This window comes from Chelonia mydas, chromosome 4 (genome assembly GCF_015237465.2).
Source record: "Chelonia mydas isolate rCheMyd1 chromosome 4, rCheMyd1.pri.v2, whole genome shotgun sequence".
NCBI lineage: Eukaryota > Metazoa > Chordata > Testudines > Cheloniidae > Chelonia > Chelonia mydas.
The window spans coordinates 123699633-123726754 of record NC_057852.1 but is presented as its reverse complement, the minus strand read 5'-3'; the positions used below and the strand labels follow the sequence as shown (position 1 = coordinate 123726754).

Below are 27122 nucleotides of genomic sequence, written 5' to 3'. Positions count from 1 at the left end.
AAAAAATGTTTTTTTTAAACCAAAACCCACAAACCTTGCCACTGGTACAGCCATCGTGCACCAGACACATGGCAGGGAACAGCACAGGCATGCAGGAAAAAAATAAATGAAAGGCTCAGGTACAAAAAGAATTACATAGAGCAGGCCTGCACAACTCGTAAAGCAGCGAGGGCCATATTACTCAAAAAAAACCAAAAACCACCCACCAGCTGAGGGCCGAAACCCCCCGGCCCCGCCGAACCCCCCAGCTCCCAGCGCGGCCCAGCCCCGCAGAAACAATGCCCCTCCCCCCCGCGCCGCCCGCCCCACGGAAACAAACCCTCCTTCCCCAGTGCTGCCCCGCCGAAACAGCTGAGGGCCAAAAAGGAACGTTGGGGAGGGGGGTGATACTTTATTAAGAATTTTTCAATTAAAGCAAACTTTTTTTTTAATTTTAATTTTTTTTATGAATCATGGAAAAATGAAAGACACCTGTTCCGTTGAAAGAAAACATTTGTACTTTTCATAGTTACCTTGCAAATTTAATGAGAGATAGTACATCTCTTTTCGGCAACAAGCTTGTCATATTCGGGGGTCATATTTGAAGCGGATGTTTTCATAATGTCTTCCAAATGGTCGTCAGTCAGAGAAGAACGTTGCCTGTTTTTATTCATGTTCATGATGCAAAACGTTCGTTCACATATGTAAGTGCTTCCAAAAATGCTGAATGTTTTCAGCGCAACTTCGATAAGATTCTTGTATTTTTCATTGTCCAGACTTTTGTAGAAGTCCCGCAGGCTGCTTTCTCTGTGCTTATTTCGGTAAACTGCTGAACATTGAAGTTCGATAACCTCCAACTGCAAATCTAGTGGCACTTCCTCTGGATCCACAGAAAAGGGATCTTCAATCAGCTTCAACTGGACGTCTTCTTCTTTAGACAAAGTAAGTCTTCCGTCAAATTCTTCAATCAAAAGATTCACGTGCTTTGCGTATTTTTCTTCTAACTCAGCGTGTTTGTGCTGAGGAATGTGCTGTGCACAAGTGGGAAAGTGACACATTTCACCTTTTGACAGCTGACTTCTGAAAAGTTTCAATTTCATTTTGAAAGTTTTCACTGCTGCACAAATTTGAAATATACATTGATTTTTTTCCCCTGAAGTTGAATGTTGAGATCATTCAGTTGTGCTGTAATATCACAAAAGAAAAAGAGATCTTGATTCCAGGACTCATTTTCAAGCTCTGGGAATTTTATTGGCCCATTTTCAAGGAATTTTGCTACCTCCTCTTTCAAAGCAACAAAAGACTGGAGCACTCTTCCTCGACTCAACCACCTCACTTCCGTATGGTAGATTTAGTCACTGCACTCGGCGTCTATCCCGTCAAGAAAGGCTCAAAATTATTTTTTCATTGGGGTTCAATTTGGTGAGATTGGGATGTTTAGTCTCAAAGTGCCGCCGAAGGTTGTATTCTTTTGGAACGGCTAACATTTTGCGACACACGAGGCACAGCATTTTGCCTTTGGAACAGTACATAAGAATTTATTCGTCCATTCAGTGTTGAAAACTCTGTGCTTTGATTCTATTTTTCTCTTTACTCATGGTATCCATTATGAAGCTCAAGGTTGTATTGAATAAATTCAAACACAAGGGAAACACTCACAGTCACACACAAAGAGAAGAGATATCTCACAGCGCATGGCACACTAACAAGGCACTGATGGTGTGTTAAAGCCTGTAGAGGGGGAAAGAAACGGCGTGCATAAGGTGACCATATCACAGCAGTAAAATAGGACCTGCCCCCTTCAAGCTCAGCCCCACCATCACACCCCTCTTCACCCCCTAACCCTCCGCTGGCTTGCTGCGTCCCTCCTAGTCAGTCCCGCACCCACCACTCGCCTCCTTTCACCTCCTCCCTCCCCTGCCAGAAATCCGCATGCCCGCCCCTAGAACTCCTGCTGGCTCACTGCTCCCCTCTTTGCCCACCTGCCGCTTGCCCACCCACTCGCCCCCGACTCGCCGCTCACCCACTCGTCCCCCCAAGTATAAAGCCTCATTCAACCTTGAACCTTGGTAATATGTTATAGCAGGCCCCTAAGGTAACAGAATTAAGGTAAAAGAAAAATGTCTTTTTGCTAGAAGTAGAATAAGATCTTCCCCCCACTTTATAATCAATTGCCCTGTTGAATGAATGAGGTGTGAATGAGGAACGCGTGGAAGGCAGGCGCCTCCAGACAGCTGTAACCCTTGGAGAGGTGATGGGAGCCAGACCAAGGACAATCAGACTTCTCTAGTCAGCCCACTTGACAAGAGCAGACATACTGATGGCCTCGGGGGTTAAAAGCAAGCACCTTCCTATGGGAACACCCTCTTTGCAGCATTGGGACAACCCCCAGCCCAGAGAAAAGCAGCAAAAAGGACCAACGGACACAGTCCCAGATTTTGAATCTGGGAGATCTGCATAAGAGGGAAGCTGTTATAAAAGTGAGGTGTCTTACAGAGAACCCTGGGTTTCATCTTGTCAACATCGGAGCATCAATCTGGATCGGCAGAAGCCCGGCTCCACCCCTCCCCCATCTAACTCACCTGGCCAGTGAAGTTAAGGGGAGCAACTCGTTGGTAACAGCAGCAAGACGGAGTGTGTTTGTGTGTGAGTGCATGAGTGTGATATATATCATATGCATATGATAGTGCTGATTATTACATGTAGTACTAATAAATGTGGCGTTTTGCCTTATTCCCCCTGAAAAGATCCTGTACAGTACTTTAAGTACAACACAGTAACAAAAATTAATAGTGAAAATGGATGCCCCCCTCCAGCCACCGACTTGCCGCTCGCCTCCTCCCCCGACGCCAGCTCACCTGCCCCCCAGCCACTGGCCTCTTCCCCACCCTGCCCGCCCGCCGGCTGGGTGTGGAGCGCTTACCTAGGGAAGCTCCTGTTTGGTGCTCAGGATTGGGGTGAGGATGTGGGGAGGTGCAGGAGTCAGGGCAGGGGACTGCGGGTGTGTGAGGGGGGTGCAGGAGTCAGGGTGGGCAGGGGGCTGGGGGTGCTCACGGTAGGGGCTGGAGAGAGTATGCCATGATTCCAGCCCCTTCCCCAAGGCCATGCTCCCTCCTCTTCTCCTCCTCCTCCCTGGAGCAGCAAGCGTGCTGAGGCTCCGCTCTTCCCCCTCACTCCTGCTGGCAAGCGGCTGCAGGGAGAGCAGGAGGGGAGGGAACGTAGGACTCTGGGGGAAGAGGCAGGGGAGGAGCCCCAGCTGCCGGCAGCATCAAGCTTCTGCCCCCACAGGAGAGAGCAGGGGAACAGAGAAGAGCGGGCCGGGCCCGGGCCCCTTTGGACCCGGCCCCAGTGGCACCATGGTAAACCCGATATTGCCTCCACTGGCCGCCTGCCCGGCTCGCCATCCCCACACCCCCCCAGCTCGCCTACTTGCCTCCCACCGCTGGCTCGCCTCCTCAGCCCCCGCCCCCCCCACCACTGGCCTCTTCACCACCCCGCCCACCTGCCAGCCAGCCGTTGGCTTGCCCCACCCCACCGCTTGCCTACACCCCCCGCGGGCCGCACAGTGAACCCACGGGGGGCTGCATGTTGTGCAGGCCTGACATAGAGCAGGGGATATACAAGGCAAGAAGAGTTTCTACAAATACATTAGGAGCAAGAGAAAAACTAAGGAAAAGGAGGTCTGGTTCTTAGCAGGCAAGAAGTGCTAGTAATGAAAGCGGAGGTGCTTAATTCCTATTTTGTTTCAGTCTTACTAAAAAGTTTAATTGTGACCAGATACCTAACACAATCAATATTAACAGGGGGAAAGGAACACAAGCCAGGATAAGGAAATAGCAGGTTAAAGACTATTTAGATAAGTTAAACGGATTCAAGTCATCAGGGCCTGATTAAATTTACATAATGAACTAGCTGAAGCAATCTTGGAACTGTTAGCAATTAGCTTCGAGAACTCAGGGAGGACAGGTGATCCATCCATCCCATCCCGTGTCACCCATTCCTAGCTTCTGGCAAAGTCCCAGAGGACTGGAGAAGGGCAAACATAGGACCTATCTTTAAAAAGGAAACAAGGAAGTCCCAGAAAATTATAGACCAGACCAGTCAGCCTAACTTCATTATCAATAAATCAGTTCATAAGCGCCCAGTGTACAACAGACCTGAAAAGCTATAGCCAACATGGACGTGTCAAGAACACATTGTGCCAAACTAACCAAATGTCCTTCCTTGACAGGGTTACATAGAGAGGAAGCAGTATATGTGATATACCTCAATTTTAGTAATGATTTATGACAGTCCCATATGTATTCTAATAAGCAAACTAGTGAAATAAGACCTAGATGACATTACTATACAGTAGGTGTACACGTGGTTGGAAAATCACACTCAAGTAGTTATCAATGGTTCACTGTCAAACTGGGAGGAGGTATCTAGTGGGGTCCTGCAAGGGGAAGTCCTGGGTCCCGTACAATTTGATATTTTCATTAATGACTTGGATAGTGAAGTGGGGAATATAAAATCTGAAGATGACACCAAGCTGGGAGGGGTTGCAAGCACTTTGGAGGACAGGATTAGAATTCAAAATGACTTTGATAAATTGGAGAATCGACCTGAAATCAACAAGATAAAATTCAATAAAGATAAGTGCAAAATACTTCATTTAGGAAAGAAAAATCAAATTCACAACAACAAAATGGGGAATAACTGGCTAGGTGGTATGTACTGCTGAAAATGATCTAGGGGTTACAGTGGATCACAAATTGGATATGAGTCAATGTGATGTGGTTGCAAACAAAAGGCAAATATTCTGGCATACATTAACAGAAATGTCATATGTCAGACAGAGGAGGTAATTGTCCCACTCTAATGAGCACTGGTGAGGCCTCAGCTGGAGAACTGTTTCCAGTTCTGGGCACCACACTTTAAGAAAGATATGAACAAACTGGAGAGAGTTAAGAGGAGATCTACAAAAATGATAAAAGCTTTAGAAAACCTGACCTATGAGGAAAGGTTAAAGAAAATGGGCATGTTTAGTCTTGAGGAAAGACGAATGAGCAGGAACCTGATAATAGTCTTCAAATGCATTGAAGGCCGTTAGAAAGAGGATGGTGACAAATGGTTCTCTGTGTCCACTGAAGACAGGACAAGAAGTCATCTGCTTAATCAGCAACAAGGGAGATTTAGGTTAGATATGAGGAAAAGCTTTCTACACTATAAGGATAGTTAAGCACCGGAGTAGGCTTCTAAGGGAGATCATGGAATCCCTGTCACTAGAGGTTTTTAAGAGCAGGTTAGACAAACAACCATCAGCTATGGTCTAGATAGACTTGGTCTTGCCTCAACATAAGGGGCTGGACTAGAGGACCTCCTGCGGTCCCTTCCAGCCCTACGTTTCTATGATTCTATAACTACAGCCTTAATTATGCCCAGATGAGGATGCCAGTCTTTCAACGCCCCCTTTCCCAAACTCCATGCCCAGATCAGCACCACCATAATCACACCAGATTCCCACCCCTGGTGTCATTTCTGTGCAGTTCTGGGAACCAAACTCATGTATGTTTGGGAAAAGAGATTTGAAACCAGTTTTATAGTGAGACTAATGCACAGGTCCTTTAATTAACAGCTTCTCCATAATAAAAAACTATAATACATAGGACCAGAAATTACCTATCACCTGGAAAAATAATTTAACTTGTATCTCTCTCATTAAAACATATTAGATAATAGCGTAAATATCATGTAATGCTAAGGTATCTGACATAATAACTGGTTAGAATGAGAGATTCAAAACAAAGCACCCCTTTAATTATGTTTATATCATGTAACTTTTGGCATAGAAAGTAATGCATCCCTTCAGCTATGCTTCACATTTGCTTGGGCAGCACATTATGAGATTGTGTAACGTTTTGACGGAGTGACTACCTGCTACAGAGAACAGGCACAAAAAAATCTTTTCCCTAGTGGGGAATTTTTTGCTTTTGGATCTACGCTCTACTAAGGAAGCATGGTCCAGTGGTTGGGATGCCAGTCCAGGACTTCCTGTGTGACCATAGGCAACATACTGAGTCTGTATCTCAGTTCACCACCCGTAAAATGGGGATAATAATAATACTTCTCTCCCACACAGAGGTGGTCAAAAAATAAATATATTCAAGACTGTGAAGTGCTCAAATATGCAGCCCCCATTAGTGGTATAAGTATGATAGATAGCATTTCTGTGGTGTATTCTGCACTTCAGACCTGCTCAAAAGCCCATGGAAATCAATAAGAGTCTTTCCATTGACTACAATGCACACTGGATCAGACCCTTTAGCCCTATTGTTAGGGAAAGTCATGGCTTGAAGTCAGTTCCCACACTGGGTAGAGGGGAGGCAGGGCCATGGTTTTACCCCATTCCTTTTCAGAGGACTAGCTGCAGTGGTGGGGGAGTAAAGGCTTCATGTGCCCATCTCTCACTCCAACCGTATGCACAATCTGGCCCTTGAAGCTCGCAGAGCACCTCGATGTAGAGATGTGGTGTGCTATGCTCAACAGCGCACAGGTGGGATTGAATCAATACTGTCCTTTTTTGGGTGGCTTCACTGCTATGTGCACAATAGAAGCTTCACTGGAGGAAAAGGCCCCATAGAGGTTTCATTCTGCTGGCTCCAGAGAGAGCGTTCTATGCAAAAGCCAATGCGGCGCTGCGTGAGAGAGTGTACAGGCAGAGCCCATGGGACCATTTCATCCTGGGGGCATCAGCACTGACTCCAGAAGATGGATGAATGTGGCCCAGAACCAAAGAGAGGTATGAACTCCTCCCGTTAGTTGCAGTAAGGTTCTGAAGCTAAGCGATGCCATTACGTAGGATCAGTTTACTCTTGAACTTCTAGCAAAAACTTCCGCTGTTCAGGGCCTGTATATTGTAGCAGGAACCGGGGTAGAGAAATAATAGTATTTAATCATTACATTCATGTAGCACACAGAGGTCCCAAAACCAGGACTGGTGATCTATTGTGGCCGTAGTTGTACAAGCACGTGGCTTTTGCCCCCAAAAGCTTACGATCAACAAATATTCTAATTCTGACTCGGTCATCCCTGGGACCTGTTGCAGGAATCTGGTGCAGAGTTTTCAGTGTAAGTGATCTGCACTGCAGCTAGGAAACGCATAATGTGGTTTTCAGAGCAGAATAACCGTCCTTTTTCTTTCCATTGGCCAACACATAAGGCCGAGCAGTGGCTCAGGGTGCTAGCCTTTGGAACATTCCACGCCTGAATCAAAGTAATTTAAGTTCTAGAAGCAGCAGTCAGCTGACATAAAGAAATCCTACACCATGAGATACTATAGCAAACACACCCATCTCCCCGCCTGAGGGAAGGGCGTTGATGCTTCAAGAAAATTAGCTTTCAGAAAATTAGAAAGACAAAAAATAAGGAGTGGTTGTTTTGGCCTTTGGTTTTTGGGAGGATTTTTTAAGACAATTCATTCTATTAACCCACTTAGGGCCTCACCCCGCTCCACAACCCTAGGTCCCCCTAGGGACTATAGTCGGTATTGCATCATGGCCGAACCAAAAAAAAAAAAAAAAAAAGGGTAAACTCATAACGTCCATATTCCTTAACTGAAGTGAATAAACTTTGTTCACACGTGTTTACCCTCAACTACGTGCAAAGATGGAATCCCATAACTATATTCCACTGCCATACTTGGGTTGCTTTACTGAAGCTACGAGTGCACTTTTAAAAGCCATGGCCATTGTGTTACTTATAATTACTGTACCCAAAGCTTGAGATAAGAACTGTCTATCCACAGCAAAATTGTAAAGATGAACACGTATAAACCCTCATACGAAAGCTAATGGAGATTCTTCTTTAGTTCAGCAAGGGCCTGTGCTTTGGAGCCCAGGGTGTTGAATCTACAGGCAACAGACAGGCAGTTTCAACTGCGATGGTCTGTATGGAGCTACAGATTTGTTATATCACAAATGGGCACAAACAGGCAGCCACACTTGTGTTGTCACAAGACAAGCAGAGTCCTTAAAACACAGCTTCTCTTTTCCCGCAATTCCTGGCTTTTATCCCCTCTCCCCCTTTAGAATACAGAAAACAATTTTGAACATAATATATCCAGTGAAAGATGATAAATCAATAGCTAACTACGCTTACAAAAGATACCACGGTACATAAGCGTAAAGGCTTTGGGTTTCAAAACCCTATTGACATTCTGTCGACCACACATCCTGCAAGTTACAGTAAAAGCAAACAAAAAAGGCTTTCCCTACTATTATTTATAGTAACTTTTTGGAAAAGCCATATATATTGCAGCATAGAAGAAGAAAAAAAAAGACAGGAATGAAAGGTAGTTTGCTAAGCTAATAAGACAGCAAGTTTTCCATCAGTTTCCTTAGTCCTAAAGAGTCCTTTCAGATTAAAAACTTGAGTTGTACCACTAGCAAAATCAGTGACAAACATTTTCATTGCAGATTGTTAAAGTACGTGGGCTCGTTTGATTTCAGCTATGAAAATATTTCCCAGTTATTCAGAATGTTATTGGTTTAATTAGTGATTTAAGAGACTGACATGTAAAGATGAATGATATGAGGGCCTTACAAAAGTCTCTCTGTCATTAGTCAGCCAAGTTAAGTCTATCTATAGAGTGAGACTGACCTTATGAAAGGTAACAGAACACAAGCTAGATTTACACTAAGCTACAGCCTGGACCTGTAATATTTGCAATAAATTTAGAGAAACAAAAAAATTACTCAGATTATTTTTACTACATGGTGACTGTTACCCCTGCCTCCTGAGAAGTTTTGGCTAATTACATGAGTAATAGCTGACAAAGGTCTTGTACATTTAGAATTGGGGGAAATGCCCTTTAATGCAAACCTTAAACAATGAGGAACTTCATAAACATAGACCCAGAATGGACATCAGTCGTATGACGCATCTCCCTGAGCTCTCTTCCCTTGCTCTGGCACCATTTCTCATCTTTAGACTAGCCCAGTGGTTTGCAGCCCAGCTGCGTGCTAAAGGCCACAAGGTGGGGTCCGGGTTCCCAGCTGCCCAGCCACATGGCATGGCAGGGGTCTCAGGTCGCCACCTGACCTTGCAGGGTCTGGGGTTGGCATCGGGACTGCCAGCCGACCTCGTGGGGTTGGCGTCCGGACTGCCACACAGTTGCCCTGCTGCACGGCCCCCTGCCCAGGGCTCCGCTCCTGGTCCTACTCTGTGTCGGGAGTCTGGGGTCATCACCTGGCCCCACAGGGCTGGGTTTGGTGTCAGGGCTGCTGGCTGGCCCCGTTGGGTTGGGGTCTGGACTGCCACATGGCTACCCTGTGGCCAGGTCCAGAGTCTGGGGGCCCTGCTGCATGGCCCCCTGCCCAGGGCTCCACTTCTGGCCCCACTCTGTGGAGGGGTCTCTGGGTGGAAGGCAGTGGGCATAGGGGTCTGTGGGGAAGGAGTTGGGAGGCACATTGTGGTTCTTAACATGCAGCCCAGGTAAAACATTGTGGGCTGCATAAAATAGGTTGAGAACCACTGGACTAGCCCATTGAAACATTTCGATCTGACAGGCACGTGTGGACTTTCTCAAATGCAGAAAGGTAAACAAACCAGTCAGTTCCACAGCAGCCAATGCAGTGGGGAACAGCAGCGGGAGGACAACTTGCACCAGTCTAGCTATAAGCAGAAAGGGAACATGTCCACACTGCCATGAACTGAATTTAGCTCCAACCAAAAACGGGAGCTGCCCATGTTAAACACCGGAATAAATATATAGATTTAACTACAGCCATCTATTATGGGACACAAATGTTACATGTCCTCGCTGAAGGGGTTAATGTGGACCTGAGAGGCCAATTAACATACATGGCAGCACCTAAGAGAGAGCATGCAAGAGAAAGCCAGGTTTAACTGATGATGAAGCCCAGCTTGGGAGGGGCCAGAAAAGGGCTGCAGGTAGAAAGTTTGCAGTCACTCTAGAAGCTAGAAGAGGCAGGAAGCAATCCAGGTAGGCAGCAAGGAGCCTGAGGGAGCAGACCTTGGCTGCCAGGTACAGGGTCCCTGGGCTGGAACCCAGAGTAGAGGGAGGGTCTGGTTTCTTCTACCAGCCATTAAGAAAGGTGGTGTGAAAACCAGCTGAGATAAGGGGGGTAAGGACCACAGAGCCCAAAGACAGATGGAAACCTATAGTAAGGTCATTGGATTCTGATACCCTTACAAAATGTCATTGCTTGGACTAAAACATAACTTGGCTGGAGGGCCAAGCTACAGGGAGAGAGACCAACACAGTGATGGAGTGACTGTCGGTAGGAGATGCCATATGGGGAGATAGCTACTATACCACACCTGGCCACAAGGAGGTGGTGCTCCTGCAGTGAGTGAACCTCATTATCCCACCTCTGCCCAATCCACAGAGAATGAGGGTCTGTTACATCTCTCAATATGAGAGGTGCCTCTTTAGCTGAAGCTGCAAGCACTCCTGCTCTTGTTTCTGAAAGCAGGGCCAGTTCTAGGGGCAAGCAAGTAGGGCACTCACCTGTTGTAGTAGCCAGGCAAGGTACTAACAAACTTCAACAGGACTTTAAAAAAATAAAGTGGAAACCTCTTTTCCAAGCTGCTGCTGCACCCTCAGTAGCTCTCCCTCAGCCTCTTCAACTCCTCCCCCCTCCTTCCTGTTTCCTGTCCTTTCAGACTCCCAACAGCCAGTGCTCCCAATTCTAATCATTACAAGCAACATCTAAACACCACAATCCTTCCTCTCAAGAAGAAACTCTCCCAACTACAACAAACATTGTTGTTCTAACCACAGGAACAAATAGGAAACAAGGCACTATGCTGTTGACAGAAATATTACAGTAAAAACACTGTAGATACTACATAACAGTCTCTAGTCCAGACAAGTGGTCATCTGGGTCTGACAGGCCGTCTCTCAAGCCCCGGTTCCAGTGCAATGTCTTGTTGTGTTGATACTATGGTGAAGTCATCCAGTGCAGACTGGGTGTTGGCATAATCTCCTCTTGGTGCATAGGCAAGTGCAAGATAAGAAGCATTCCATACCCACCCATCAGAAAGTCAATAGGTGTAAGGTCCCTTCTTCTCTATGATTTTAAGAGGAGCTGTGAATTTATGGTCCCCTTTGCATAAAATTCCAGGTTTTTGTATTCCGAAGGAACCACACTGAAACTTTGGTTCCTTAGCACCCCGCTGCTTGTCTGTGAAAGCCTTATACTTTGCTTGGTTCTGTTCAGCTGTTTTTCTCATGTCATCCTCGGTTGGGGCCTCAGGTTGTGCCTTTAACAATCCAGCAATGTTCAGTTTAGTATTCATCTGTTTCCCATGCAGTAACTCTGCGGGTGATCTTTGTGTTGTGGCATGTCGTGTAGCAAGGTATCCTTGCAAGAAATCAGTAGTGAAGGTTATCCACAATCACCCTTCCAGTTTAGCCGTTTGCAAACTCTTTCAAATTTCTGTTAAACCATTCGATTTCCCCATTGGCTTGAGGGTAGTATAGGGATGACCTTCTGTGTAAAATGTTCCTCTCTGCTAGAAAAGTTTCAAACTCCAGGGAAGTAAATTGACTACTATTATCTGAAACCAGTTCTTTGGGGTTACCTTCCCTGCTAAAAACTGAAGAGAGGAACTTAATTACTGTTTGTGATGAGAAGAGAAGAGAAGAGATTTGCGATGTAAACGCTACCTCAGGCCATTTACTGAAATAGTCTATGAAGGTGATGGCATAATGACAGTCAATTGGAGCAGTATCAAAGGATCCTACAATGTCAATCGCCACTTTTTCCCAATGCAGATTCAGGAAGAGGAACAGGCTGTAATGGAGGGGTACATGTCACTGCTGTCTTATCATGCATTTGGCAAGTGACACAGGATTTTATGAGTGCTTCAGTTTGAGAGAGTCCATCCCTGGCCACCAATACAGATCCTGTAGTTGTTTGGTTCTGACAATTCCTTGATGAGTATCGTGTGCCAGGTGTATGAGTTTTGACTGTAATTCTTCTGGCACAAGTAGCCGGGGTGTACCTTGTAGCACACAGCCATCGAGCAAAGAAAGTTCATCCCAAACTCTAAAACAAGGCAGCAAAACTGGGTCAAGGTTTTTAGGGTTACCAGGCCATCTTTTTGTCAGAAATTCCCATAGTTTTTGTTGAATTGGACACGCTGAACAAGCAGCTTGAAATTGTTCTCTTGTAACTGCAGTGAGAGTGCTTGTAATAAGCGCAACTACTACATCCTCATCCTCCGGTGGACCATCTGGTGAAGGCAAAGGCAGGCGAGAAAGGCAATCAGCCACCACATTTTGGTTTCCAGGCTTATATTCCAGTTCATAATTGAAAGAGAGTGGTCTTGTAGACCATCTAGCAATAAGATATCTTGCTCTTCCCAGTCCTTTCGTGGTGAGCAACGTCACCAAAGGGCTGTGGTCTGTGTGCAACTTGAACGTGCAACCCCACAGGTAAGTTCTCCATTTTTCAGTAGCCCAGATACAAGCAAGTGCTTCTTTTTCGACTGTAGAATATTTTCTCTCACCATTACTTAGTGTCCTTGAAGCAAATGCAACAGTCCTCTCTCTGTTGTCCTCATGAAGTTGTGTGAGGACAGCCCCAAGTCCATAATCAGAAGCATCAGTAGTTACAATTGTGGGCACTATTCAGTCCTGCACTGCAAGTACTGGACTACTGGACTATGTACAATCAAGTCTTTCACCATTTCAAAACTAGCTTGTGCATCCATTGTTCACACTAAGGTTGAACTCCCCCGTAGTAATTCTCGTAACGGTTCAATGACAGAAGCATAATTGGGAATGAATTTTGCATACCAGGAGGTAAGAAGGAACGTAAGGTTTGCAAATCTGTTGGAGGAGGAGCATTTGAAATTGCCCGGATATGAGCCGGATCAGGTTTTAGTCCAGCCTGAGAAATTGTATGCCCCAGAAAGGAGAGAGTTCAGTTTGTCTAAATTTGCATTTGGACCTATTGAACTTGAGGCCTGCTTTGCTGATGCAGTTTAGTACAGACTTCAGGTTATTGTCATGCTCCTCCGAAGTATTTCCAAACATGATAATATCATCAAAATAGCCCTGAACTCCATGTTGATTCTTCAAAATCAATGACATTTTTTGGAAGGCACTTGGGACCGATGCGAGACCATATGGAACACGTTTAAAACGAAATAGTCCCTCATGTGTAATAAATGCTGTGAGGTCTCTGCTATCTTCATGCAATATAATCTGGTGGTATGCGCTCTGCAAATCAAGAGCAGAAAACATCTTTGCTCCATGGATTTCTGCAAATACTTCTTCTATGTAAGGAAGAGGATGGCTGTCAATCACAATAGCTTTATTTGGCTCCCTTAAGTCCACACAAAGGCAAATGCCTCCACCCTTCTTCTGCGTCACTACTATAGGTGAAACCCATTCCAAGGAGTTAATCTCTTCGATAATGTCCTCTTGAACAAGTTTTCTAAGTTCCTCTGAAACAGCTTCCCTGACTGAAAATGGTAAGCGCCGTAATTTCTGTCATACAGGCATCACATTATTCAGCATTTTAACTTTATGCAGAAACCCATAAGCACAGCCGTGTTTCTCCTCAACCTGGTGTTGGGTCCCAGCTGAAACTGGTGTGTGTACCGCAAGAGTGCTTTGCTGAGGAAGATCAATTCATCCATTAACTACCCTGAGATTTAAAGAAGCCAATAAATCTCTGCCAAGAATAGGAGTGCCATTGTGGACAATGTAGAACTCTGCAGTTACACAGCAATCACCAAAAGTAACTATTGCTGGCAGGCAGCCATGTACTGGAATATGGTTTTTCAAATAGCACACCAAGTGAAGCCTGGGTTCAGTAAGAGGCACATCTTTAAAGTAATGCAAATAGATGGAATCAGGTAGTATAGATACTGCTGAGCCAGTGTCCAACATTAGCTGAATAGACTGTGATTTGCCTGAGGGTATGGCAGAAACGTTTACCATGCACTTTATTTACCATGCATATTTATCGTCTGCAAGGGGGAAAGTGTAAAATATACGCTGCACTTCTGCTCCAAGGCAGTGGATTAGCAGAGCATGCTTTCTTATTTCAGAAATCTCTGTAGCACTGATTGCAAGCAGATAAGTCTCAAACGTATGGATCCAGACAGTAAAAGCAATTGGAGGCTCACCTGGGCTTTGTAGAAAGGGTGCAGGTGGGTTCAGAGGCAGAAGATCCATCCTCATCGCCAAAATGTTGTAGTAGCCAGGCAAGGTACTAAACTTCAGCAGGACTTTATTTTTTAAAGTGGAAACCTCTTTTCCGAGCTGCTTCTGCACCCTAAGCCTTTTCAACTCCTCCCTCCTCCTTCCTGTTTCCTGTCCTTTCAGACTCCCGACAGCCAGTGCTCCCAATTCTAATAATTACAAGCAACATCTAAACACCACACCACCCTGTTCAGCAACTTCCAGAGAATGCTTTTTTCCTCTACACTGATTGATCAGTTATTTTTACCCTTCTTCACTGATTGGGCAGCTGTGGTTTTGTGGGAGAACGGAGTGTTTGGGGTTTTTTTGTGTCCAGCTGCTGGGAGGGGCGGTGGTGGGCAAAAACAGTTTTTGTGCTCGCTAGCAAAACAGCTAGGGCTGCTTGCTGTCTCAAGGTCCCCCATTTACTCCATGGTGCTAGCCAAGATGGCAACTGCTAAAGACAAGCCAGCTCCCACTAAAATAAGGATACTTATTTCACCTTGTGTGGTGATGGGCCACACTGAGTATAAACATGGAGTCAAACACTCTTCTCCCTATCAGTTGTTAGTATTTACTTTGTGGGTGGCCTGATTCTCAGTCTTACACCCCATGCAGCCTCCAGGGGTGCGTGTGTGTGTGTAAATAATTAACAGAACTTGGCAGCAAAGGAAAAACGTTATGCAGTTTTTAAAGTCAGCATATCTCTGAGCCAAGGGGAGGAAAGAGGAAACAAAAATATGCAGGAGCATCAGGTCATGGAATAAGCCCTCACTACATGGTAAATCCAGCCCCACAGCAGGAGACTCACCTGGCAGCCAAATACATGGGCAAGAGAAGGGTGTGGAGGGGCCATGCAAAGAGCACACCTATATGGGGTGGCACTATCCATGACTTGGAGATTCTTCCTAGGACACCTCTCTGTCTCTTCAGCACTGGACAACTACATGGGCCCAGTCTGATGCTGGTGGAACCATACCCAGAAAGCAGCACTCAGTTTGGGACACTTCATTAAAGTAAACAACGAGCAAGTTGCAGGGAGTTCATAAAACCCTAATTAACTCTGTTCCCAAGATACTAATATAGCAGCACATTGGAAACAGCTGTTCTGCCACAGGGCTGCAGGGCTAGAGTATCACTGGAAACCTTTCTATCCCTCCACAGGCTCTTTGGAAGCTCCTATCCATCTACCCTATTCCCCAGCACTCTCACCAGTTAACACTGCTGTCCCCCCAACACACTAAATATTTAGTTTAAATGGAAACTAATGATACAACGCTGGGAGGTATTGCCAATTTAGAGAAGGACTGGGATATCATAAAGGAGGAGCTGGATGACCTTGTAAACTGGAGTAATAGTAACAGGATGAAATTTAATAGTGAGAAGTGTAAGGTCATGAATTTAGGGATTAACAACAAGAATTTTAGTTATGAGCTGGGGGTAAATCAATTAGAAGTAACAGAGGAGGAGGAGAAGGACCTTGGAGTATTGGTTGACCACAGGACGACTATGAGCTGCCAATGTGATATAGCCGTGAAAAAAGCTAATGAGGTCTTGGGATGCATCAGGCGAGGTATTTCCAGTAGAGATAAGGAGGTGATAGTACCATTATACAAGGCACTGGTGAGACCTCATCTGGAACACTGTGTGCAGTTCTGGTCTCCCATGTTTAAGAAGGATGAATTCAAACTGGAACAGGTACAGAGAAGGGCTACTAGGATGATCTGAGGAATGGAAAACCTGTCTTATGAAAGAAGACTCAAGGAGCTTGGCTTGTTTAGCCTAACCAAAAGAAGGCTGAGGGGAGATATGATTGCTCTCTATAAATATATCAGAGGGATAAATACCGGAGCGGGAGAGGAATTATTTAAGCTCAGTACCAACGTGGACACAAGAACAAATGGATATAAACTGGCCATCAGGAAGTTTAGACTTGAAATTAGACGAAGGTTTCTAACCATCAGAGGAGTGAAGTTCTGGAACAGCCTTCCCAGGGAAGCAGTGGGGGCAAAAGACCTATCTGGCTTCAAGATTAAACTCGATAAGTTTATGGAGGAGATGGTATGATCGGATAGCATGATTTTGGCAATTAATTGACCTTTAACTATACATGGTAAATAGGCCCAATGGCCTGTGATGGGATGTTAAATGGGGTGGGATCTGAGTTACTACAGAGAATTCTTTCCTGGGTATCTGGCTGGTGAATCTTGCCCACATGCTCAGGGTTCAGCTGATCACCATATTTGGGGTCAGGAAGGAATTTTCCTCCAGGGCAGACTGGCAGAGGCCCTGGGGTTTTTTTGCCTTCTTCTGCAGCGTGGGGCATGGGTCACTTGCTGGAGGATTCTCTGCACCTTGAAGCCTTTAAACCATGATTTGAGGACTTCAATAGCTCAGACATAAGTGAGAGGTTTATTGCAGGAGTGGGTGGGTGAGATTCGGTGGCATGCATTGTGCAGGTTAGACTAGATGATCATAATTGTCCCTTCTGACCTTAATATCTATGAATCTATGAAATGCAAAGAGGCTGGAGGGCTTGACATCCTGTCAAAAGAAAATGCAGAGAGGTAATGAAGGATAACCTGCTAAGCAGCAACCATAAGTTACTGCTCTACAAACACTAGCTGAGCGTAAACCCTAAGGCAGGGAGGGCTCAGGTAAAGCAGTACAAGGGGTGTAACTAGCCTTCTGCCAGGCTGCCTCTTATCCCTGGAATGCCCTGGCCAAACCTGTTTGCAAAGTGCCCCATCCAGCATCCACTGAAGCAAAAAGGGACTCTCCATTGCTCAACAGGCTTTGGACTAGGAGCCAAGCCACTCTTGCTTCATTAAAATCCCTCTTAAAAATCTCACCCTTTAGAATGGGGTGGAAGGGAAGGGAAGGGAAAAACTCTGAGCCAGATACTCAGCTGGTGTAAATGGACATTAATATCAATGAACCTATCTTGTCCACTGTCAGCAAGAACTTACTGATGTTAATGGAGCTATGCTGATTTACACCAGACAAGATCAGGGTCAATAATCTTGCTGTAATCACAGAGATGCATTTGAGTTACTAGATGACCTTATTAACGTCACGCTCCCCCTATTTTATGACCCTTGTTTGTTGTGCCAAGTCTAAGTTAGATGATATGTTCGTCAGTGGAGACTACGTCTTCACTTGTGTTTGTGCCCAGTCCCACCTTTAGCCCCTAGGAAAACAGTGAGTAACCACAGGAGAAATTCAGGAAGAGGACAATGCCGGTGAAAAGCATCAGGCAGACAGCCATGCAGTGAGACGCACAAGGTGCCAGGACATTCTCCCACAAATGGAAGCCTCATTAAAAGTCTGCAACCAGCTTGACCTCGTGCTGTGTGAAAGACAGTTTGGGGATTTGTGTTTAGTGATGTAATAACAAATCTTGATATTAAAAATCTATTGACTAGTGCATTCATCTAGTCTGAGCTCCTGCCCAACCAAGGCCACAGATCTTCACCCAGCCATTCCTGCAGCGGAAGGAGCTCTTTGTCCTGTGAGGCAGTTGGTAAAGGTATTTGGATATTTATATACTGAAAGTGTTGTGCACTAAATGCCTCAGTTATAGTATTGTGCATAAATGAATGAACTGCAAACAAGAGTCGTTTGGCTTAGCCCCTGTTTTCACTGCTGCTTTCCTTCCTTGTGACTCAGATTCAAGTCTGTTTTCTCTCATAATTCCTGGTTCACTTGCACGGAGATTCTGATGCACCCATCTCATGGTAGTAGTTACCTTGTACCTGCATTAGCACCTGTGCTGGAAGCACTTTGAATTGCAGGCTTGCTGGTATGTATGTTCGGCGTGCTCAGCTTGGGGAGCTTAGCAGCTATCAATGAGCTTGCAAACTAAACCTGTGAACTTCAGGGTCCAGCTTCCTGGAGAGAGAAGTTCTGGCATGCACTTGCCTACAGCGGGAGCTAAAAACGGAGCACATCTGAATTGTTTCCATGTCTTCTCTTCTTATTGCTCCATTCAAACAGTCATTAAGATCATTTCCTACCAACCTAGCTCAAAGCCTGGCATAGGTGCCTCCTCTACTATCCAAAATATCTGACTCAAAGAGCACAGAATACAGATACCAATAGTAAGCATGATTTTCAGTCACCTTTATAATGCCACTGTTTTAATTTGCATCGGGATAAAATTAAACATAAAAGTGGTTAACTCAGATGTAGTCTGAGTTACTTTGCAATATTATTATAACCCTTCCCATTTCTCCCCCACATACGGTCATAACCCTCACCTGCGTCATGGATGAAGATGTGAGCTGATGCTTGCTAGTAAACTATTTGCAAAATCAGATTCTACATTCTATAAAGGAGTAATAAGTGCTTGCGGGATCATACCCTTAGGCCCTGATCCCTCAAAAAATTACACTTGAATTTAAGTTCAAGCACAGCAGTAGTTCAATTGACTCGTGCACAAAGTTAAGCTTGTTTATAATTGCCTGTGGCAGAGTCTTAATTGTAAACACTGAGGCAGGGATTATAGGCCAATTTTTTATTCTTTTCCCAGTGTCCCTCCATTAGTTCTGCTATACATTAAATTCATTAGAGTTACACAGGCATACAGTCTGTGTAACCACATGGAAATGTCATGCCCTGTATCTTTATTTGGCTCTGCGATGGGTCTAGCTCACTCTTGGCCCAAGGAGTAATGAACAACAGTAATTAAATTCCAATTTTGTTCTGATTTTTAATCAGAAGACATTTTCAGCAAGTATATTAAGACTGGGAGTAAAAGCGTGAAGTAGAGTTGTCTGGACAAGGTTTCCCCCCAGAAAATTTTCACTTTTAGGTAAGAAAACTGGAGTTTTCAGCCAGTCGTTTAGGGTTTTTGATACAAAGTCAAGAGTTTCCACCGGAAGCAGACATTTTCTGGGAAAGTTTTCATTTAGTCAAAAACACAGATTCTCCACCGAAAGCCAGCTTTCAACAGAATGTTTTCTGGCAGCCCTACTGAAAATGTTTGGGTGCATGTATTTACATGCCAAAATTGATGTTCTCAGTCCTGCTGAGAAGAATGTACCAGCTGCTGACAAAATTTTACTATCTTCACCAGCTTTTTATGGCCAAAAAAAATGCAGTGATTGTTTTGATATTTCATGAATGTCAGAACAAGAACTTGACTTCTTTCTGAATAATAAGGGCAGCTGCAGTTATACAAGCCAGGATAAATATATACGGGATGTAAAGATTTCAGGGCCTAAGCCAACCACGGACTGCTTGGAGTTAAGAAGAAAATTCCTGGATAGCTAAATAATTCCACAAGTGTGTTAGGGGGCAGAGCGTCACCCCTCTCCCTCCATCATCTGGTACTGACCACTACTAGTGATAGGATACTGGAATTAATAGACCCCTAGTCTGGCACCCTCTCTATGGGTGTTTGATCATAGCTGAGTCCCACCTTTTCTCTTGTGAATCTCTAAAACTCAACAGGCTACTGAACTGTCCTGTAGCAGTTTGTGGCAATGGTCTTCTTGGAAGAAGATTTTTTTCCTACAAGTGCTAGCTCCCATATATTTAATTCTTAATAAGTTTTAACTTCCAACCAAAGGTCCTCTAGCCTCCTTACCCCCAACTTCTGCAGGTCAAAATTCTACCATGATGATTTAACACTATTACATTGCAATGTAAAGTCAATGCAGGATGATGTTGCACCACCACTAGATACAAGCCCAAAATATAAAAATTCAGGTCAGGATCTAAGTTTGGGGAAAGTTTGAGTATTTTAAATAATTTCTTGCTCAGATACATTCCCAAATATCGCTAATGCCATTCTTTAATAATAATAAAAAGACCTAGTATTGTGTGAAATGAACATGAGTCTATAACCACTTCGCAGAAAGATGAAAATCAAGACTGTTCCCATGAATTTCAGCACATTGGTCTAGGCCTCACATTTCCCACCTGGACGTAGAGCCAGTTTTCACTGAGTAGAGAATACAGCTTTGTGGTTTCAACTCCAACTTTCAGATCAAATGGAAAAAATATGGAAATGTTAATTTTGTTAATAGTTTCAGTGACAATAAAAGTGTTTGTTCATACTATAGGCATTTCCTTTAACTTTTTCCTCCATTTCTTCAGTGGAAAGATAAGATACAGACTGTTTCCTTCCCACTTCCTGCCTTTAGGAGACAGGTATTTTGGAGCACTCATTTAAAGATACAGTTTTCCATGAAGATAATACACTTCACTGAATGTAAATTTTGAGTTAGGATGACCTTTCAGACAGATTTCAAGAGTATAAATGCCCTCTGAAAATAAAGTTTCCTCTAATAACATGTGCATTGTTGTAGGAATGGATGTATTGAAGGCTATCATCTACTGCAAACATTTAAGCATCTGAGTATCTCTGGTCACCACTGAAGCCAATAGTCCTTCCTATGAGAGTAAAATTATTCATGACCTTTTACTGCAAACAAACACTTATGTGTGGGGATAAGAGTGTCTGTTGCACAAACAAACTATGAAACACTGAAGTCAGGATATAAACCAACATGGAAGTTTAACATTATTTCATTTAGACCATCGCTTGTGCAGTTAAGTGTTGGAGGACAGACTGTACTTCACGTTATACATTGTTTCTAAATCTTACTGGACATAACAGGTGAGTTAAGGACAAACTCAGCGGTAGTATGAATTTCCTGGTTGCCTTTTCAACCTTCACTAATTTTATTTAGAGTCATTTCAAGGGTGCTAACCCCCATAGCATGCAGGCACCTTCACAGTTCCTTTCCCACACAATTCCATTTATTTTTATTTTTTTTAAATTTACTTACTAGGAAGATTTAATTTTAGAACAATTAAGAGAGGCTAGATTTGTTGAATTAAGAGGATTAGCCAGAACATATACAGAAGCACTAACAATCTTTTTGAAAAGTTGGGGAGAACAGAGCAAGTTAGAAAGGCCCGCAGAGTTCCAATTTTTAACTAAGGAAAGCAGAGTGTTCTTGGAAGATGTCGTACAGTAACAACTTCAGTCATTAGTAAAATAATGGAACAAATACTAAGGTTGCGGTGCGGGGTGGGGGGGCGGAAGGGGGAAGAGAAGGGGATGACTACATAGGTAGCACAATGGTTGCCCAGCCATGGTCTGAAGAACTTGCTGGGGCTTTTTTTTTTTTTTTTTTTTTGGGGGGGGGGGGGGGTGGGACACGGGGACGGGGGAGGAGGGGAGAGATTACAGTAAAGCTTAGAGGCCCCACCCAAGACAAATGTCAATTGTGCTAGGTGTTGTACTTTCATATAGTAAGAGAGTAACGTCGCACTGGGAGTTTATGTTCAGCTGATTATTCTGTAAGGATGGCCTACATGTATACATCTACATACACATATTGCTTACTTTCACCCAGTTCAGAGCGACCTGAGTCACTTGGTAAAGCAATGACCTGTCCTCTTTATTATTCACCACTCCCTCAATTTGTGTCATTCAAAAACTGTATCAGTGGTTATGTTGTTTTCTTCCAGGTCATAGATAAAAATATTAAATAGCGTAGAACCAAGAATCCATCCCTGCAGGACCCCACTAGAGATTAACACACTAACTGATGGTTCCCTGTTTACAATTACATTTTGAGATATATCAGTTAGCCAGCTTTAAATCCATTTAATGTGTGCCATGTTAATTTTATAGCGTTCACATTTTTTTAAATCAAAATGTTGTGAGGTACGAACTCAAATGCCTTATAGAAGTCTATGTATATCACGTCAACACTATTATCTTTAGCAAACAAACTTGTACTCTTGTCAAAAATAAGATGTCAAGTTAGTTTGACAGGATGCATTTGATATAAACCCATGGTGATTGGCATTAATTATATATTACCTTTCTTTTATTATGTATTAATTTAGTCCCAAATCAGCTGCTCCATTATCTCATCTGGAATCAGGGTCAGACTGGCAGGCCTGTAATTACCCAGGTCATCCTGTTTACCCTTTTGAAATATTAACACATTAGCTATCTTCCAGTGTTCTGGAATGTCACCAGTGTTACAAGACTTACTGAAAATCAACATTAATGATTAGGTGAGCACCTCTGCCAACTCTTTTAAGACTCTTGGATACAAGTTATCTGGACCTGCTGATTTTAAAATGTCTAGCTTTGGTAGATGCTGTTTTACCTGAGATACTAATGAAATTGAAAGTGTGTTCTCATCACCATATGATGTGAATAGATCATCTGTAATTTCCTCACATATAGAACAGAAATGTTTATTGAACACTTCTCCCTTTTCACATTATTATTGATAATTCTACCATTCCCATCTAATAATGGACTAATACCTTTGGTAGGATTATTTTGTTCCTAATATACTTTAACTCTCTTGTTGTCCTTAACTCTGCTGGCCATATATATTTTTCCTTGTATCCCTTTACTTTCCTTACCAATTTTCTATTCCTATTTTTCAATTTATATTCATTATAAACTTCCCCTCTTTCCATTAGTTAATATTTATTTTTTATAGCTGCCCTCACTTCACCTCTAAGCCTGGTTGGTTTTTTTAAACCAGTATGAACTTTGATTGTGGCTTTTGGGACAGTAGTCAACTGTTCGTAAAAGAATTGCCAATCATCATTTCCAGTTTTCTGATCAAATTCTTTCTCCCATCTGATTTGTCTTAATTGTTTTCAGCTTTGTGAACCTGGCCCTATTAAACCACAGTGTGTATGTGTGTGTGTGTGCGCGCGCACGCGTGTGTATGTATATATATAAAATTATATTACATTCCAGGTCTGGACTTTATTCTCTTTGCACATTATAAATGTGAAAAAGTCATGATTACTTGTACATAACTACCATTAATTTTTAGTTTTGTTACATAATAGCTTAATAATGAAATCATTAAAATTCATTCATGAGTCATCAATGTACCTAATAGAAAATCCTTAAAACTGAAGTCAGTCATAGGGTTTTATGAAAGTATCCTGAATTCTAGTCCACTATCTTAATCACAAACCACCCTCCTCTCAAAGGAGAAGGCACTGGCCTGGGACTCAGGCACTCCAGGGAGAACTGACTCGGTACATAGTGCTGGCTCCCCTCCTGGTTTCCAGCTGCGAGAAGCAGCACAGACAAGAGGAAGGAAGAGAACAAAGAAAAAAAGGAGCAAGTGTGATAAGCCACTTTCCAAAAGGATAAAAAAAAAGACTTATTGCGTTAGAGAAAGCAAAAGCTATTTAAATATCTTCATGAAATGACTATACCTTGTAAGCGATTGCTGTAGTTGCTAAAGCAATAGTAAGCAATTGCAAAAGTGTGGGCAGGGGGGTGGGGAGGGAGGAGATGGTCCAGGCAAGGGGAAGATACATAATGTGCAATATTTTATCTCTATTATGGTATAGTCCACAGTATGAAAGAGCTCAAGAAGCCCTAATCTAGAGGATAATGGAACCAGACTTTCCAAGCAGCCACTTATGCCAGGCAAACTTGATTTAAAAAACATTGATAGACCCGATCTCATGAAATTGTACTCACGGAAGTTGGTCCTAGAGAGTGTTGAGTTGTGTTAATGTTTATAACGTGCTGAAATTTTGAGGAAAGGTTCTTCTACAACTGCACAGTATTCATTCACAGAGGAAGACAATAGAAATATTAGACCAAACAAACATTAAACTAAACCTGATTGTTTAGTAAACAAATTGTTGGTAAAACAGAGAGCCAAACAGAAATACCATTCACTCCAGTTTGTAAAAATACTAAAGTAAGAGCAACAAAAGAGGAAAATACATATAAAAATCCATTAAAATCTTTGCTCCGTAGGTCTAAAAAACCCCAGATTTACTGTTTTAGGAACGTATCCTAGGTCCAGAACATGCATGCTCTATTTTAAATAGAGCAGATAAAGCAGTCAACTTTAAACCCTAAATACAAGGGGTAATACCAACCAAATAAAAATAGCAGTAAGTATTTTTCTGCATTAATGCACTGCATAATTTATTAAATCTGGAATCAGCAGAAATCATGAACTTCTATGTTAAGCATTAACTACGTGGGGCAACAGTTTTGAACTAGAATTTGTACTGAGGCAAGAGGAGAGGGAGGGACCCTGAAACTGAACTGTTGCTTTCATATTGCACTATTAATTCTCTTTACAGCACACACCAACATGCCAGGTGTTCTGCAGTACAAATACTAGAACAAGGACCCTGCTACCAAGAGGTAACCGTGTAATTTTAGATGTGACACCGTACGTGGGTGTAACACAATAGGGAAGCAATGAGCAGAGGAAGAACAAGAGGTACCAGCAGGGTCTTACAATTACTTGTGGGACAGATCCTCAGATGGTGCAATTTTACAGACTTCAGTGGAGCTATGCTGGTTTACACCAGTTGATAATCTGGCTCTAAATTTAGTTTACTTTGTATGAGATTATCCATATTTCACAGCTAGGAAAAGCGAGACAGCTTAAGGTTGGAATATTCAAAGGAGCTAAGAGTTAAGCACACAAGGCCCATTGAATTAAATCGTTTGTCTAAAGTCACACAGCAAGTTAGTGTCAGAGCTAGAATCCTCCATTCTAAGCCTTAACCATAAGACCTTCCCTGTCTCCCACTGTTCAAATATATTTATAGTACCTTTGTATAAAAAAATTGCAAGAGTCTTTAAAAATGCATTCTAGAGACCCAAAGAGATCATATACTCCAATGTATTAAAAATGGCATCAAAATTACTCTTTATTAGAAAATATTATATATGCATGCTAATGAGCAGGAATCAGTTACTTTTAAAACTATGGACTGGTGGTGGGAAGCCAACTTATAAACAGGAGATCCATTATAAAAAGTTGAGTTCCATGAAGTTTTGGTTGCTGGCTGTATCTGACAGCAAATAAGAGAGGGTGAAAAAAGTCTAAGAAGAGATGTGAGCAGCCAAACAAGTTTAAATGAGATGTTGAGGGTTGGGAAGATAGCAGAATAAATGCAATTTCTGGGAATTTTTGCAAGATGTGTTGGTTTCTATGGGTTTATATTATCTTTGATTTCCCCCGCCCCCCCACAATATTTTGATACAGGCTATACTGGGAAAATCCTGAGATCAGCAAAGCAGTGCGTGTGAGGCTAAAGTATTTACCCAGGGGTTGGCCCAGCTCTGCAGAAACGATAGCAAATACATCATTTCCCAACAGGAGTGTGAATAGCACTCCTGACTTTCGTTACATCTTTACTGCAACTTAGCGAGAGAGGAAATCTCTCCTCTGTTGCATGTTCCTATGATGGAGAAAACTAAAACTTGTAAGAGCTTAAGTTGTCAGTTTCTCCAGTGTCCTTTATTCTGACAGACCATCCTCATCTTAGCCCTGATTCAGGAAGGTAGCTGAGCAATGAGTAGCTAAGTGCTGGAGTCAGTAGACTCCTCACCTGCACGTGCTTAAGTAGCTTGATCAACTGAGGCCTTTTCCATAAGATTCTTTTACTCTGTGATAGGACTCACACTTACTTGTTTTAACCCTTACCTCTCCTTTCCCTACCCCCTTCCTGTGTCTCAGTTATCAGCCCCTGGCGGTGTGCACTTCACATAGGCCCCAATCCTGCCAGTTATTCCGTGCAGATGAGCCAGCAGTGACTCGCTGATCACTCCAATAGCACCACAGTATTCGGGGTTCCCTTGACCATGTTTTTTCACTCTCAGACCACTGTTCATTTTAGCAGGGAAGGAAAATGCAGCCAGCCAGCCATCATTAATTAGATCTATCAGCCCTGACTCTCCTCCAGCTGCAGCCTAGAAGGTTAATTGACCCTTTAGAACCTGCTCAGACTTTGTGGGGGGGTGGACACCCCTATCACAAATACACTTAAAACTAATAAAAGAAATCCACAACATTTTCCACAAAGTGCACATTTAGTTTGTGTAATTCATTGCCACAGAGCATCATTGAGGTTAAAAGGATCAGACATTTATGAAGGTAATGAGAACATCCAGAACTAGTAAAGATTGGGGAAGGAAAAATATAAAAATCAAAGGGAAAATTTGGTTTGGGTAGGAAAAAAGAATTTCCCCTTTTCTGGAGTTGTTCAGATTATATTTCCCCAGGTTATTAAGGGCATTAGCTAACAAACACTGTACCACTTTAAAAAAAAAAATCCATGAAATCAAAATACTAAAAGACTGGAAAATTACAGATGTAAAAAAATATAGTTTCCCGTCTCTATGTGGCCTAGTAAAACACTTGACAGATAGAAGATAGCAGAACCTGGAGCAACATAGCATTCAATGAAGCTGAAAAGCAACACTGACAGGTTTCACTCACTGCTGGGGCCTGGGGATTAGCTCTCGCCTGGTCTGGCACCCCCTTCTGTCGGTTCCTCGCACTGTGGCCCCCTCTCACTCTGGGACTCAGGGTGTTCCCTCTTCATGACTCCAGCCAGGTCACTATTCAGTCCTCCCCTCCCGGGGGTTCAGAGTCCCCCTGGGCAAGCTGTCCCACGTTGTATCAGGCAGTTGTCTGTAGTGTAGTCACTTTCCCAGTGACTGGCAGGGGAACCCAGGCCCGCCCACTACTCTGAGTTCCAACCCAGGGAACTGCCTAGTAACCACAGTCCACTCAATCTAATACCATGTTGCTATTTCCCTGGGCTCCTTCCTTCCCCACATCTCTATCTCCTGGCACACTTCTAACTTTACCAGTCAGAGCCTCCTCCGCTCTCAGAAGCTACTTCACTCCTCTCGGCCTCTGCCAGACTCTTGTAGACCAGGGCAGGATCCCAGGGCCTACTCTTCCCCCTAGAATGCTTCCTTATCCCAATCTAAACTCCTTTTTTCTCCAGAGAGTGACTGCTGAGCTACTGCCTGCAACCCCCTCTTGCTCTCACCTTGCTACCTTGATACAAGCTTAGCCTGCCTCTGCCCAGCTGGGCATCATCAATTAGATCTATCAGCATTGACTCTCCTCCAGCTGCAGCCTAGGTTAATTGATCCCTT

General features: G+C 43.5%; 1 protein-coding gene across 2 annotated transcripts; it reads right to left on the bottom strand.

The window, feature by feature from the left end:
- Nucleotides 1-407: 407 nt before the first annotated feature.
- LOC122465406 (EPM2A-interacting protein 1-like) lies at nt 408-27008 on the bottom strand. Of its 2 annotated transcripts, none has more exons than XM_043544809.1 (2): nt 26452-27008; nt 408-1710 (listed from the first exon to the last, which is right to left on the bottom strand). In XM_043544809.1, exon 2 carries the CDS (start codon nt 1077-1079, stop codon nt 522-524), a length of 558 nt encoding a protein of 185 aa, XP_043400744.1. In that variant the 5' UTR covers nt 1080-1710; nt 26452-27008; the 3' UTR covers nt 408-521. The 2 variants fall into 2 exon arrangements, with proteins under 2 accessions (XP_043400744.1, XP_043400745.1); XM_043544810.1 differs by having other exon boundaries at nt 26826-27000.
- Nucleotides 27009-27122: the final 114 nt, after the last annotated feature.